General features: G+C 35.1%; 1 protein-coding gene across 5 annotated transcripts in view; it reads right to left on the bottom strand.

Annotated features, from left to right (window-relative positions):
- Positions 1-16,134, bottom strand: part of BBS9 (Bardet-Biedl syndrome 9) — a 292,130-nt gene that overhangs the window by 117,697 nt on the left and 158,299 nt on the right. For 4 of the 5 annotated variants that reach the window (XR_012054621.1, XR_012054622.1, XM_032747134.3 and 1 more), the window contains exon 22: positions 7,183-7,293. The exons of the other annotated variant lie outside the window; for it this stretch is intronic. Coding sequence is in view for 2 of the 4 variants with exons in the window: in XM_032747134.3 (XP_032603025.3) it covers positions 7,183-7,293 (111 nt within the window). In the remaining 2 variants the exon portion in view is untranslated. The remainder of the gene's footprint in view (positions 1-7,182; positions 7,294-16,134) is intronic. 5 annotated transcript variants of the gene reach the window in all.

The raw sequence follows: 16,134 nt of genomic DNA, 5'->3' as shown, positions 1-16,134 counted from the left end.
GCATATTTGTAGTGTGCACTTTAAACAGCAACACTTGATGCAGTGGAGGAAATAACTGGTGTGAGGAAACAAAAGCAACACAAGAAGTCTTATAAACACTCAGAAGGAAAATGGAGTATTAATTTGCACCAACACATACGTAAAGTAGGCAGCAGCAAATAACAGAAGTCTGACTAGTTTCTTTCCTCCCCATTTTACTTGCAGAAGACAAGTGCATGAACGAATCCTAGTGACAGACAATCATCTACTTAAGCTCAGTTATACAGGACAAATGCCAAGAAAATATGAAAACCAGCATCTAGTCACAAAAAAAAGCTTTTAAACTTCTGTTTTGTTTTTTTTTTTATTTCTTCCACTGTGTTACAATTTCCCTTTCTTGCCTACAAACCTAATCATAATTCCTAAAATGTGTTTAGATTTTATTTTTGGGTTTGATTCATATTTAGCATGCCCTCTCTTCTCAACCTATCTTTTATGTGTTCCTTACTTTCCATTATCCATCAGGATTTCTCATGTTCAGGTCTTGTTAAAAATAAGGAAAGGCTTTTTGATAGACTCCAGAAAGCTTTGAATATGGCCATGAATATGTTGTGATGCCTTGTATCACTCTTTTCTGCTCCTTAAGGGCAGCAATAGCACCCTTTTGCTAATAATTTTAAGAGTGCCTTTGGATTCTCTCTTCATTAAAAAACAGAACACTTTACACAAACAATTCTTTCTATTAAAGCCACCAAATTTGAAGGAAAAGGGTACGACTGTCTCTACCATGATTTGTTCATTTCCTACCTCTTTCCTGTGATGGCACAGCAAATTCTGAGACACCCCACGAAGCAGAGTGTAAGGTAGACCTCAGTTCTTTGTTACATTGACAGTCACAAAACACAGAAATTAATCAGAGACTTTTAAACCTCTGAATGAAAACATTTTGTCAAACACTGTAACTGGTATATATAGTGCTTTGTAAAACACTACAACTGGTTTGCTGGTATGGGGCAAGCAGAGACTGATCTCTACTCACTGCAGTTGGCAATATACATTATAATATAGTACAATCTGCAAATAATAGAACATATATAAGACTTGCTATGTTCTCATGTGCTATATTACATTTCAGAGGAGATGCATATACAAGCTCTTGGTAAAAGAGAAACTATATTTCATTTGGTATTGACTTAATGAAGGAATTCTCAGATTAATCTCTTAAGCTGTACTGCTCTTTAGAAAAACAGACTCTGTGGAAAAGAAAATCTCCATAAATCTCTTCAACCCTCTCCAGAAAAATAGGCTTTTTGTAACCCAGTGATTTTCTTTGCACCTTTTCTTGTGGAAACAATTAGCTTAGCAATTTTGAAGTATTAAGTGGGCCCAGCTGCAGGTTCCTGGTATCTTTCCTATTGCATAGCAATGTCCATACAGAAAGAAAGAAGGATCTAGTCTCATAATACCACAATACATCAGTGGGAAATACTTAAGTGAGCAACTAATGAGATTAGGTCTGAAGGAGCTTTCACTTACCTGAGGCCATCCCAAGTTTACGCATTTTTGACAGACTTGTTTCTAATTCAGGATTCTTTGTTAGCCAGTGACCAAACTCTGTGTTGGAACTCACTTGTCAAAATGCTCGAAGCTGTACACAAACTGTCAGCATCACAATTAGCCCTTCAGATGAGCCCTGTTAATTGGGCCTTCATGATTTTTTAAGAACAAATTTTTTTAAAAACTCATGCCATGGGTGTAGTAACCAAACTTCAGACAGAATTCAGGTTCAAGATTGTAGCCATGAAGAGGCTGTGTTGCAAACAGTACTGACTGATTCAGCTGACTGTTTAGGAAGTTCACTATGGGCATGAAATCCCTCTCTAGACAGTCTGGATATTTTTTCAAAATTATCTTTAGCTTAACTTAAACATTTCCCTTTTATTTAATCTCATGTACAATACAGTTAGTAGTACAATTGATTTCTGTCCTATTATACTGTCTAACCTAGAAAAGTGAATTGCTTTGTACATTGCAAGTACTTTTGCTATAACTGGCAGAAACCTCAGTATTCTATAGTGCAGCAAATTACAATAATTACAATAACAGTAGTAAGGCCATCTGCACCTTACACATGCATGTTGAAAATGTAGGGCAGTTATTAGTCCAATCTATAAACAATATATGCCTGAGAGAAAATAGAAATATTTCACAGACCTGCTTTAGAGTTTTTACAGCAAATTTACTTCAAAACAAATTCCAGGATATGCCTTTCCTCACATGTACAGGCAAGAAACAGTATTAAGAACAGTTAAGCACAAAAATAAAAAGACTCAGTGGACAGCTGGCAGCAATTCATATCCAAAACCTCTTTACTATCAACTCTTTGTACAAAGCCAAGTGTTTAAGAGTACTCTACTCCTTTCTAAAATCAAATCTATGAAACACTATCACAAAATTTCGTCTTATATTACGTCACTTTTTGATGAGCTGTTTAGCAGATCTAGTTTGCATTTTCACACAGCTGTGTATTCATAAGCAAAAATTAAGCACATAGATAAATTTAAATGTGTCTCTGGACCCTTTAAAGGAAAATAGTTTCAATCTTGTCTATTAAAAAGTTTGTGCAAGTAAACATCTTTTTGAGCTGGAACCATGGAATAGTTCCTAAAATTGTCTAGGCTATTAAATCTTTGATTAGAAGGGTGAAGTCAAAATATACTCTTAAATGGCACTTAAAACATCTACATGAACATTTCCATTCAATACTGGAGAAAAAGTAACAAAATAATGAAAATACACTAAAGACATGCAGCTCTACAATGTCTGGGTGCAACTTTGGATGGTGTTTTTAAAATCTGACTCAGAATATCTTGTTTTACTGGAATTTATAGCTCAGCCTCAGTGTCGTCTATGTATAGGTGCCTGTCTAATCAAAAATAATAAGCCAGATTCAAACTACACACAGTTAAAAATCTATTCCAATCATATATATAAATGCTGACACAGTTTTTGATCTTAGATGCTTTGAGTATTAAACTATAGAAGTTTATTTACTAAATATAATCATAGAATATGAAAACTTTGAAACTGAATCTTTAAGCCATCTAAATATTTGCATGACAGCAAATACAAAGAATTTAACTAAAACAGTGGAAGCACAGTAGCAAATCCGCATGCCAAATATTTTGTCTTATAAGTAGCTTCTCAGAAACATTTGTGTTTAAACAATTAATGTAAATAAAGAACCATACTGCTCTCTCAGGAAGAGACATTATTCTAAATTTTCATGGCAAAGTCAGGCAAATATTTCCCTTAAATACTAAAGATTTTTTGTTGTTGTTTAGATAGATCTTATGTGGGATATGGGATCTTAGGTGAAAAATTCTGCCAGGAAAATCAAGCTTTACAAGTTGTGAAAATTCCAATACCTGCATGTCATGACACTTGACAAATCTGACTCCCAGTGCTGTAACATCCTGAACAAGTAAGGAAATTGCAATGTAATCACCACAATGGTTTCACACACACCAAAAAAAAAACCCCCCACAAAAAAAAAAAAAAAAACCAAACACAAAAAAAAACCCTAAAAAAAAACAAGATACATTTTTCAAGCCAAATATTCTTTTATTCATACTAACTTTTAATCTCCTTTTCCACCAATTTACTGAAGTTAGTCATGATTTACCAGCATAAAACTCTTTACTCACAAAAAAACAACCAGACCCTTTCTGTGTAAAATAATCAGTAGGAATATTAGTTGGAAAAAAAAGGTTTTAGGAAGTTCTCTTTCCTAGTAAGTAGCACGTAGCACAGGGCATACACGGAGCTCAAAATACTTACTGTAAGGACTATATACTGATAAATGCATATGTTTTTATTACATCCTAAAGCTCACCAACACCACAGTTTAATCACTGTTTTAAGGTAGTTTCCCATATTTCTTAGAGATTTCTCTGAAAAGCTTGCAGGTACAAGAACTTCTTTATACCTCTTTGTGACAAACAGTATTTTCAATTAATTCCATCAGAAATATTCTAGCACAAGTGAGAGCTTGAGAAGTGGAGCTCTGCAAAGCTCTGTTAATTGTTACTTTCTAGAACACATGAAAACTTGTCCATTAAATCAAATCACCCAAGCAGATGCAACTCTGGTTAGAAATTTATAATTTGTAAAGAAGAAAGGAAGCAGGAAGAGTACATTTGTGAAGCAGGAAGAATACATCAAAAGATAAAGGAACTCCATAGTACCTACACAGAATCTACAATCACTACGTTCATACTTTTGACTGCAGTAGAGGTCAGCACTGGTGTTATAGCTGAGAGCTCATGGAAGAAGTAAAGACATAACAAGTGAATTTCAAATTACATACAAACTCTCCACTAGGCTTGTGCAGTCTATATGCAATATATGCTGCTCTGTCCTCCTAACCAAAATAGCAAGAACAAAATTAGCAGGGATTTATCATGCTAACATTATTCCTCCCAATACAATGCACACAGACTCCATGTCTCAAGATGGTAAGAAATGAAAGAAATATTTTCCATTCATTGGGACAGAGAATGTTCAAAGGAGTATTTTGTACCTACTCAAAGCAAAAGCCATCTAAAAGAAACTACTCCTATAACCGCAATAATACCATTAGCTTCCAAATATTAATGTGATCCAATTCTCTACTATGAAATCACAATATACTTGGATTAGAAAAAATAAGAAAAACAACACAGTGAGAACTATTTCAGCAATTAAAAGAAACATCATAAATCCAGTAATTCCCCTTCCAAAGAGACTCTGTGATTGGGCTAAAACCACATTCATTCTGTCCTTGCACACAGTTGTAGATGACTAGTAGATGTCATTTTCTGGTCTCCTAAGTAACTATTACAAGTAGAGCCAAAAGTCTTGCTCACATGCTTAGCAGGTGCCTGGAAAGTCTCAGTATAATACTTGACATGAGATAACTTGCAAGTCTGTGACAGGATGATGCCCTACAGCACTGTTTCTCACAGAACAGTCTTCCAGGTCTCAGTCCCTCATTTCCCTCAGTTCTTTGCATAGCTCATACAACACATTATCATACAATCACACAACATCCTGAGTTGGAAATGACCCACTAGGTCACTAGGGTCATCAAACAACCAATTCGCAACTTATCACGAAAATCTGTCTTGAACTCCATTAGGAAATGAAGGAAGATATATCAAGAAAAAGCATACTTTTACTCTTTGTCCTTTTTTCTCTCTCATTTACTTCACACAGTAGAATTAAATGCAAACTTAAATAAAAAGATACCTAAGACACAGAAAATATTCTTTGAGGGCTCTTTGTAATCACCATGGTCATGCTGCAGTCTGCAGTGCCTGAGCAACAACTCAGTCCAAAAATATCATGTACAGAAAAATACTGAAAGGCTGTGATTTCATGCCTACTGTTACCTTCAGGTTTAAGGAGCTCCCTTGGCTCTTACACTCATAGCAATTAGAATTTCCAGACAGCTTGGTGGCAGATATTCTAGGTGTTTTCTATATTGCAGCACTAACTGGCAGATGGCAGTCAATTCTTACCACGAATGAATTAAACTCACTCGTATAACACATGGCTGTAAACCTGAAGACTTTTTAAAAGCTTTCAAAGTTTTCATTCTGCCTTTTATAGTTACAAAGCAACAACAGCCAGCTACGTGACGTAAGTCTCAATTTATATCATGGGCTAAGACCTACACTAGGATATGCAGGTCTCTACGCTGTTGTTTCTGGAGCTCATGAATATATTTCTACACTTTTCCACTCATTCTAGTCTTTTCAGTAATAAGGTTATTTAAATACAGGAGAACACTATTTACTGAAGAACAAATATGTGCTTGATCAGAAGACTGGCGCATCAGACAAAGAAATAACCTGCCATATGTTTGTCATTTATTAGTCTAGCTGCCTGAAGTTGGAATTTTATCAGGATTGTATCCTACATCAGAGAGATGACATACTTTTCCATTACCAGGAGGTTACTTAATACAGCCAGACAGCAAAAGTTAAACTATATTTACGTCAACTTTGACAGGCTCTCTTCTAATGATCTGAAGTCCATAAGGACCATAGGTAATTAGCACTCTAGAAAAGTCAGAGCTGTAGGTCTTCAGGGGATTTTCAGGTTGTTTTTGTAAGCAGGTAATAATTTTTAAGTTACACTGTGGCATTATTATACATTGCTGCATTATATCCTTCTTTCCTGCCCACTATTAAAAATTTGCTAATGTAAATTCTGCTATTGAAGTTAACTATCTATTCCAACTCCCTGACTGTCTGTACTACAGTTAGTTGGGCAAACAAGCAGCTGAATGCTTTTTACACAGACAATTGACTGGGTTTTGCAGATGTGTAAGGACTTTATTTTTGACTGTTGCTGGTTGCAATGTCTAAGCTGCTTTCCTTAACTTTAACACCTATCCATAAAGAAGACTTCTTATTTACAAGCAACATTCAAATATACTTTATAATAAATATTATAGGATAAAATCAGACAAGGAAAGGGGAAAAGAAGTGTTAAGGTACAACTTAGTAAGCAAAATGTGAAATTGCTATAGTCAAACCCTGAGAATTTACCAGACACTTTATTAAACTGCAAGGCAGTACTTTACAGTGCTGCTTTTAAAATATGTTAACACTATATCACAGTTCCCGGCAGCAAGAAGTCTTTCCAGAAAATATGTCATCACTGTATGCAGCATATTTTATAGCCAGTATAATTTCATTTTATTATATCCAATAATATTTTTCTGAAATTCTAGGAAGTATCCCCACAAAAGATAAGTAATGACCGTATTTTAATCAGCTGGCACAAAGTGTAACCACCATACCACAGGAAAAAAAAGTCCCTTTATTACACCAAAATGCCCTTGGTTTCATTTTGCCTCTGTGGAAGAGATCGTGAATAAAACCTGTGAGAATCTCATTCAAGTATTACGTAGCACAAAACCTTTGAACTGTGAAGTTATTTAATTCCAAGACTGACCTTTACAGTTGGGCCATTCTTGACAGAAGAAGCTGGATAAGCTCAGAATCCTACACATTGTACTATTGCAGCAAGAAAAGCTAGAAATTATGCCAATGAAAGCTGAAATATATGCCATTTTTTTCATATGTCCACAAGCACTCTGAAAAGATGAGCTGTATGCCTCTAAGTGAAATAACATAATTTTCCTTTTCTTACCAGGCTTGGATTTCTGCTTTGTGGTCTGCCCGTGACTGGCAAACACGGCTGTGGAGCCTGGTATAATGGTCCTTTCCTCTAGGTCAGACTCTGGGATTGTAGCACAGCCACCTAGTTGAAAATGGAAGATGCTTAATGTGGGGTTTATGCAACAAAACAAATTCACTGGTGCATAACTGAGGAAAAGAGTCAATAAATTAGCTGACAGGAACATATAAAACTAAAAGTCTTTACTTTCACTTCCAGGAAACATTTGCTAAAGAAAACTATTACCATTGTTTAGAAGGCTGATTATGCTTTAATGAATTTTTTCTATTACTTATGTCATCTTGAAAAAAGTTTGAATTAATTTAGACCACAGAATATGCAAAACTGGTTCCACATAAAACATGGAAAATAATGTGATTTTTATTAAAGATCAGATTACTGGGAGCTATTTTTGAAATAAAATAATTAAGTGTGAATTAAATAACTTTACAAAATCAACAAACCTTATGAAGATTTTTAGCTTGCCACAGAGAATTACACGCTGATATTTTGGATGGCCTATTAAATACAGTATTTTTATTAAAGGAAACACAGGGACACATTCAGTGTCCAATAACATGCCTTACTCCAGTGATTATAGGATGTATGGTATAACATCTTTGTATGTTTCAATATTGCTTTATGAGCCGTTCATTAGACAACACAATTACTTAGAGCTTTTTCTTCAGATATGTTCAAATGCCTATATTTAAACTATGAAGAGAGGTATAATCTAGTAGTAGTAGAAGTATCAGCTGGAGTAGCTTGCAGCAGAATAGGTTGATGTACATTTTTTTCAGAACAGCTGTGGTCAGGACACTAAAGGATGTGTCACTGTTCCACAGCAAAAGGACGGCCTCACAGTAAGTGCACTGCCGATACAGTACACAGCTGAGCTGCCCCTTTTCCTCACAGCCCCCCCAGGAACACCACTAGCAAGCAAACAAATCCATGTACTCATCTATTGGGCTCTGAAAGCACGTTTGTAAGCAGCACATCAACTGCTGGCCTTTGGTGCCAAAATATTTCATTAGTTTTCAACCATGACAGTAACTGAGTAAGAGTTGGAAAAGGTTTATTTACCCTTAGCTACAACACACTACTTATTAAAAGGAAGCAGGATGTCATGATTTTGATTTTAATGTGAGAGAGTAATTGAGGTTTACTTCTCATGATACCCTCAGAAGTTATTACAATTAAAAGTAAAATTAATTTTTTCCATAAAATTATTTTACTGACCATACTTACAAATGAAATGTTACCAGTGACATACTATTTTATAAAAAAAAGAAAATTTAGACAGAACCCACAGAGCAGTATTATTAAGAGTAGTAATTACATGCTACTTCTGCAAGGATGCCAATAACTGTTTCCTGTGAACTATTTTTTAAATATTGTTGTTTCATAAAGGCGTTTCTTGTGAGAAAAGCATTTGTTCTCAAAGGGGCAGGATTTCACTAGGATTTTTGTGATAATATTTAAACAAGTAACCAGAAAAGAAAGCAATATAATAGTTACACTTTTGCCTTTTTTGAGGCAATGAGGATTACAGGATCATTTCTACCTTGCTCTTCTAATACCAGTACTACCTTCTAAATGAAGGAGCTACTCAAATCTGTTAAACATGTCCCTTAACTTGGTCAGATGCATAGGGCTGGGTCGCATGACTGGACCATCATCTACACATAGCCTGCCTCAACACAATTGGTACCCACTTCTTCCAATGAAACTAACAGGAAATTCTATTTTCTTGCTCCAATCAGCACAGATACACATCCTCAAGATAACAATGGACACCATGCAGTGATTTCCCACAGCAGGAAAGGTGTGGAGACCACACTACAAGGAGACCACACTACAAGTATTGTCACACTGAAAGAGAAACATTCAAAGTAAATTTCAAAATTTCACTAGACTGAAAAAGAAACTGGATAAGGCACAAGTACACACTACTCAACATAATATTTAAACCATGGTAGACCAGGATTTTGTGATTCAAAAACATTTTACAACTCAGAAGGACAGCTATATGGAAAAAAAATTTTAAAAGAGAAAAAAAAAGACCTTTAATGCCAGGACTATAAGCTTTCCATTTCATACTTCAAAAGTTCTATTCATGGTCTATATTCTGACTTCTCTGATCAGAATTTCTTTAAGTTAAAAGAACTCTTTGTTTTTTTTTTTTATATCTAAATACATTTCAATAAGTATTCACTGAATGTCTGTTTTTGCAAGCATTTTCATTTTTATGCACATTGAATCCTAAAAGAAATCATAGTAACAAAATAATTCACATTCATTCACAATTAACTGAATGGTACAGATCTGAAAAGTGAAATATTTAAGGAAAAAATGGGGAAAGAGGAGGACTAGTAGTACATAAATCTACACACTGGAAATGATCCAAGCTGAGAAGTCCTCCAGATGTCAGTCTGTAAACAGAGCTTCATAAAATTAATTTTCCCATTAATTGTTGGCAGGAATAACATCTAGAATATGTTATTTCATCTGACCCACTCTTTCCCCCTTTTCCATGTAGCTAAATTCTTGTCTGGCATCACAGATTTTTTATCAGTTGTGATAAATCCAAAAAAGCAAGCTTTTGTCAACAAAACTGCTTGATAGGGTACAACATGCGTAAAATTACACTCAAACTAATTGTGAACTTTGTTCACCAAAGGAAATGAGACTTCTCTTGCTTATTTTCACTACATCTGTTTTTGTAACACGTTTGGTTCTTAAGATGGAAAAAGATACCTACACCCAAAGGAAATATAAACGTATAACACATAGTGAACAAAAATTAAGCCCTGACATTTTCCTACAGATTCCTATCATCATGTTTTTATGCATTTTAATACAGCTTTAAAAGTTGAAAAACAGGAAAACAAAAGTGGTATACACCAGAAAGAAATGAAAAGGCACTTTGAGTAAAGAGTATTTGAGTTTCCTTTTTCTCTTCCACTCAATCACAATCTAAACTATGCATAAAGTTTCCATTTTCCTCTGACATTAATTCTTACAAGAGTCCACAGAAAAAAGAAAAAACAGCTTCCTGAGCAGTCTTTGGCAGCAAGATAGTCAAAATGTGAGCAGGAAGCTCTGTAAATAGCAGGTTTTGCATCCATATGTATACCATTACACAATGGAGATAATCTAAACAGTAAAATTATTTCATAGAGATTTCAAAAAGCTATACCCAAAACCATGCTCACTTGAGTTTTGTGTTCTGTCAACAATTTTAGGAAAGTGTACTCCAAAAATGCACTATAATACTTTAGAGGTTATTCTCTCTTAAAGAGTTTATCAATTAATTTTACTGATTCTGCTAGCTGCATTTGAGTATTATGAGATCCACAGAACATTTATTCACATACCAGCCCTGGATTGGAGGCTATCATTTGAACAGACACATTTCAGGAATGCAAACACATTTCCATTGCAGACTCTGAAGAGTCAAAGAGAGAGAAGAATTATGAGGAAGGGAAAAAGTAAGGGAGAGAAATAGGGAGGGAGAAAGAGGGGGTTGGGGGACTAAGACAGAAAGGAAGGCAGGCAGTAAGGGGGAGGGAAGGCAGAGAAAAAGGTAGGTATGTTTGTTCCTCCTAAATGGGTGTCTGGTAACAAACAGTGTTACAATTCACAATAGCAAACAGTCCAGGTTTACTTCAGATATTCACTTGCAGAATGTAGAGTCACTAAATAATCAGTTATAGATTTCAGAACTTATCACTTAAGTCTAACAGTGGCTACAATCCTGCAGTCACACAACTCCATTGTTTTTGGTGTCCTTTGACACAACCAAATTCAACAAAATTACAGAAAATATTTCTGTATTACATTCCAGTAGAACAATAAATTAGGGCAAAGAGTTATACCAACAGAATATGTAGTCCAAGGTCATAGAAAGCACCAAAACCTATTTTCAATGGAAGCACACAGAGATACACTGAACTGTTGTTCTGATTTACTCATGTTTTACTGAAATAGTTCTTAACAAAACCTGCAGTTTTTAAATTCCATAGTTTTTTTCCTATAATGAGTTGTCACTATTTGCACAGAGAGCTATGCAAAAATAATTCACACCAATTGTATGGCTTCTGTTTGAGCTTGTAGCCCATTCAAATATTTTGAACATGCCTCAGTTCATAAAACCTTGACTTACAAAGTTCAGGGTACTTTGGCAGCAGAAGCTCTTTATGGGAGCAACTGTGGTGTTGAAACTGTCAAATAGTCTTGGCCATTCTTCCAGGATGAGGTTCAGTGCATGTGGTATGCAAGTCATAGGAATGGCATTGGGAAACACATTGCTAAGAGCAGATCCAACAGCTGTTTTCATTAAAGACACATTACTGGATATTCGGCCAAGAACACAAGATCAACATTCAGTAGTACCCTTACTAATTCAGGACTGAGAATTCATGAACAGTGAACTGTATAAATGCCACCCAATATCTACCAAAGGCACTTGTTACACACTGAGAACAAAGGGTGAACAGTGACTTGTGCTTCAGCCACAAGAGTGCATTGTTCCATCTTACAAAGGAATTTTTCAAGGGGAATTATCAACTCTTGACAAACAACACAACCATAAAAATCACTATTTTTTCAGAGCACACGGCCTCACAAAACACCTGGTGGCTTTTGTCGACTGGGTCTCATAGCCTCTTCCCCATATTCAGTGTATCACTAAGTATAGCTTTTGATTATCATAACTGTCCTAGGTTACAAGATGTGACTAGGGGTGTGTATTCTATTGCCATCTGTTAGAGGAGGAGCAGTTATCTTCTGTTAATGGGACAGTTTTCTTTATAAAATTACATCATCCCAGTGTGGGAAGCTCAGCCCAGAGGGAGGAGCCAAGCACTCCTACCTGGATATAATCTGAGATACTGGGACACCAGGGCAGCCTTCTCCACTGGATTCCCAGAGGAGCAGCTGTCTTATCCACTGGATTCCCAGAGGAAGACCAGGCCCATCAACACCACCACTGGACCTTCAGAGGAAAACTCCACCCTTCTACAGGATCATTGCTTCAACAGAACCACACCTGTCACTGCAGGAGAACTGCAGCCACCATTTCAATTGGACTGCTACCAACACCCTGACCCAGAGGGTGTCAGGTTAAATTCTGACCCTGTTAGTGGGGGTTTTTTTTGTACTATTACACTTGTATTTTAATTTTCCTAGTAAAGAACTGTTATTCCTATTCCCATATCTTTGCCTGAGAGCCTTTTAATTTCAAAATTATAATCATTTGGTGGGAGGTGGTTTACATTTTCCATTTCAAGGGAGGCTCCTGCCTTCCCTAGCAGACAGCTGTCTTTTCAAACAAAGAGAATAACTAAACATGGTTTTCTTTACAAATGCTTAAATACAGCAGTAGCAAAAGTTACAGAATATACTGTCATCAATCTAGTCTCAGGACAACATTCTCCATTCAGTAACAAACTAACTTCATGCTATCCTTTTGGGGAGCTAGAAGACTATGCAAGGCTTTTGTTTCGGTTTATATAGATAAACTCATTTTGCACACATAAAGATAAGTATATATATGTATTTGGATATATGCACATATGAAATAGATAAGAAACTTTATATAAAATATTTTTAGTAAGAATTTTTTTAATTTGTAGAGCCTGCATTGCATCGTTTTGGTAATACACAGTTGTAAGGAGGCTACTAGACCTTTAGACTTTTATACTAATTTACATCAAAAACTTAAATAGATAATGCTCCCTTTGATAAACACTTTCCTTATTATTTTTCTAAAAGCATATTTAAATGAATTTCCAATGTCACTTCTGGCTTCTAACTGCCAATACAATAGAGAGCATTTCAAAGACAGTGTTTGGAGCAGCTGTGATATCTGGAGCATGCTTGTCAAAAAAACTTTCACAACACTGCCTTTATGTAGTCTCTAACCTTTCTTCAGCATATAGTGAAAGTAAACAGACTAAAACTGACTTTTATAGCCTTGATACTAAACCTTCCTGGTATCCATCATTCTAAAAATTTAGAGAAATATTTTGCTCCTATTCACTTTTATTTCCTGAATCACATATATGAAACTTTCTTCCAGTTGAAGACTCAATTATGAAGACACATATACAGACACTATATACCTGTATGTATGTGCATACAGACACAAATTTTGGACTTACTTGTGAAGGAAGAGCAAGTCCTCATTCCCTGCACTCAGAAGCTGAAGAGACTGTAAATGTCTGTAGCCTGATTTGCAGTGCTGTAACCCATGAGTTATGAAAGCGTTCCATCACACAACCATAGTGCAAAGACTGTCCAAGTGAATAGCCTTTGACTGATTCAGGGGAACAAATAACTATTTATCTTCAGGGAGTTTACAGTATATTGGACTAAACAAAACACTTAACAACAGGAGTAAGCTAAAAAATGTAGGTTATTGAAAATGTGATTTTTATCTTAGTTGTGAACAAGAAATAAAAGACAATGCAATTTGCTGCATGAGGCCTTGCTTTGCTGGGGATTTTGGATGTCTGAGACAGCCTTGATAGAACAGTAGTAAAACAGAAGCAGTTTATGAAGGACCTATTATGCCTAATCCAGATAATAAACTGAGTGAAACCAAATAAAAAGCAATTGGGATGTATGCTAACACATGATTCTGGGCTAGAGAATACAGGAATAAATCATACTGACATCAGATACATACTAATACATACAAAACATACTAATATCAGATATGCTGTGGATAACAGAAGACAGTGAACTAACAACTGGGATGAAAATGTAGGTACTGAAGAATGCATGTTGCTCAGAAAAACAAAATTAAATTGGTAGAGTAATACTTCCTAGCACTATTGTGAGGGACTACTGAAAATATACAGAATTGGCCACTTTGGAAAACTACTGTAAAGTAGTTTAGTACACAAAATGTCAAATTTATGCAACTAAACACAAATATCTTGTTTCAATAGCGATTGCAATTGCATTAATATTATAAGAGTGAGAAATGATGGTATTATGAAAATGAAAGAAGATACAAAACCCACAGAAAGAGTCACAGGCTGAGAGAAGGAAAAGATCCCAGAGTGATGACTAGTAAAATTATGAAATCCACCTGGAAACGTTTAATGTAAGGAACAAGAAAGGCGTAACACTATTGAACAAGACACTGGTAAGACATCTGGAACACTGAGTTCAAGTCCTGTTACCATGTTCATGACAGGTTGGATAAATCTGGAAAAGTTCAGCTGAAGATTACTAAAATCATATAGGAATCACATACCTTATTGACACTTGAACAGATGACCAGTCTTGCTGAGCTAAAACCACTAAAAATGGAACAGACTGATCTTTATAAAAATGCAATTAGGCCAGAAACCCTTAGTGTCTGGCAAAATAGAAGACACTTGTAGAACAAGAAGGAATTGTTCACAAATTAATTTTTACTAGAAATTAGGTTTCTGACTACCAAAAGAGCAAGGTCTTTGAATCATCTCTGAACACAAACCATGGAGGTAAATAATTTTGTTTATGAATGAGACTAAAATACCTTATTCTAACACAGAGATGGAGTTTCTGAACAAGGGGTTTATTTTCTTCCTTCCCTTCCATCCTCTCCAAATAGAAAATATAGGGAATAGAGGTCAAAAAGATAGAGATTTATCTATTAGGATTCTGAAATTATACAATTATCTGTTATGTAATTATGATTAATTATCCAATTCTTAGAACATAAATAAATTTGTATTCTCTATTTATCTAATGATGAAAAACATGGATAAAAGCATCCTCCCTTATTCAAATAAACAAGCATCTGCCTGGTGGATTTATAGGACAAACTGCATCTAGATCCTTTGGGCACTAAGAGTTTAGGAAATCAAAGCATTCATAAGGAAAAAAGAGAATTCTCTTTTTCAACAACACTGAAGCTCCCTTCTACAACTGAAAAGCAACCTTTGTTGAAAATTCTTGCTTCTTTGTAAATGATATCAAAGATAGCATTGTTTTCATACATTGGAAATTTCTACTTTCTCAGTTGCACCTAAATATTAGATTTGTTCATAGTATGTAGAACATGTAAATAATGTTGTATTTGTTTAGTCATTAAAAATGTTGTTTTAACAGAACTGCCAGCTATTACTTTTATTGATTGCACTGGGAGTTAAGAATCAATCCAATTATACTAACCTATCTTTGCTTCAACACTGCAAAAAGAAACATACGTTACTTATATTTACTTTATTTTCACCAGCATTTAATACTTTATTCACTATATACTCTGCTAACCAAATAAATCCAAGTATTGTCTTGTGTTAGTTCAACCTTCTACAGCATTAAAATCTCTAGAATTAACTTTAAGAGGAATCAAGAAAAGGCAACTTTGGCTTTACTAAGTATCATAATACCATTCGATTAGTTTAGTTTATTTGGAGGAAATGAGCACAAAACTGTACATAATAATTTAAAATTACATTTCATCCTATAGACAGAACTTCTTCCTTCATTTACAGAACTTCCTATTCAGAAAATTTTACTCTCCAAATGGCATAGAATTTCATTCTTTCACTAGTACCACTCCTATACCTGTGTAAATAATGCAATTTTACTAAAGTCATTACCATTCAAATGTTATGAAAATGATACAACTGAGGGATAAACAATTTTGCATATATAAAGGTTTTGTGTCATAACTCCTACAAGCATTTTAAGAAGTAGCCAGGAGATTCATGCACATGATAAATTTTAAATAAAATTGACTTTACACAATTGCGAAGTCTCTTTTGATCAAACACAAGGTATCTGAAGATCTGAAAAACCATGCTTCCAAAAATCTCTAACAACCGGGGAGAACCCTGGCACTGAACTTTTCAGAGAGGGGTAAGAGATTCAGTTTTACTAATGTCATAAAATGAACTACATCCATGAGAAGATAATGAATAG

This window comes from Taeniopygia guttata, chromosome 2 (assembly GCF_048771995.1).
Source record: "Taeniopygia guttata chromosome 2, bTaeGut7.mat, whole genome shotgun sequence".
Lineage (NCBI taxonomy): Eukaryota > Metazoa > Chordata > Aves > Passeriformes > Estrildidae > Taeniopygia > Taeniopygia guttata.
Note: the sequence above shows the minus strand (reverse complement) of the source record. Positions and strands in the feature narration are given on the sequence as shown.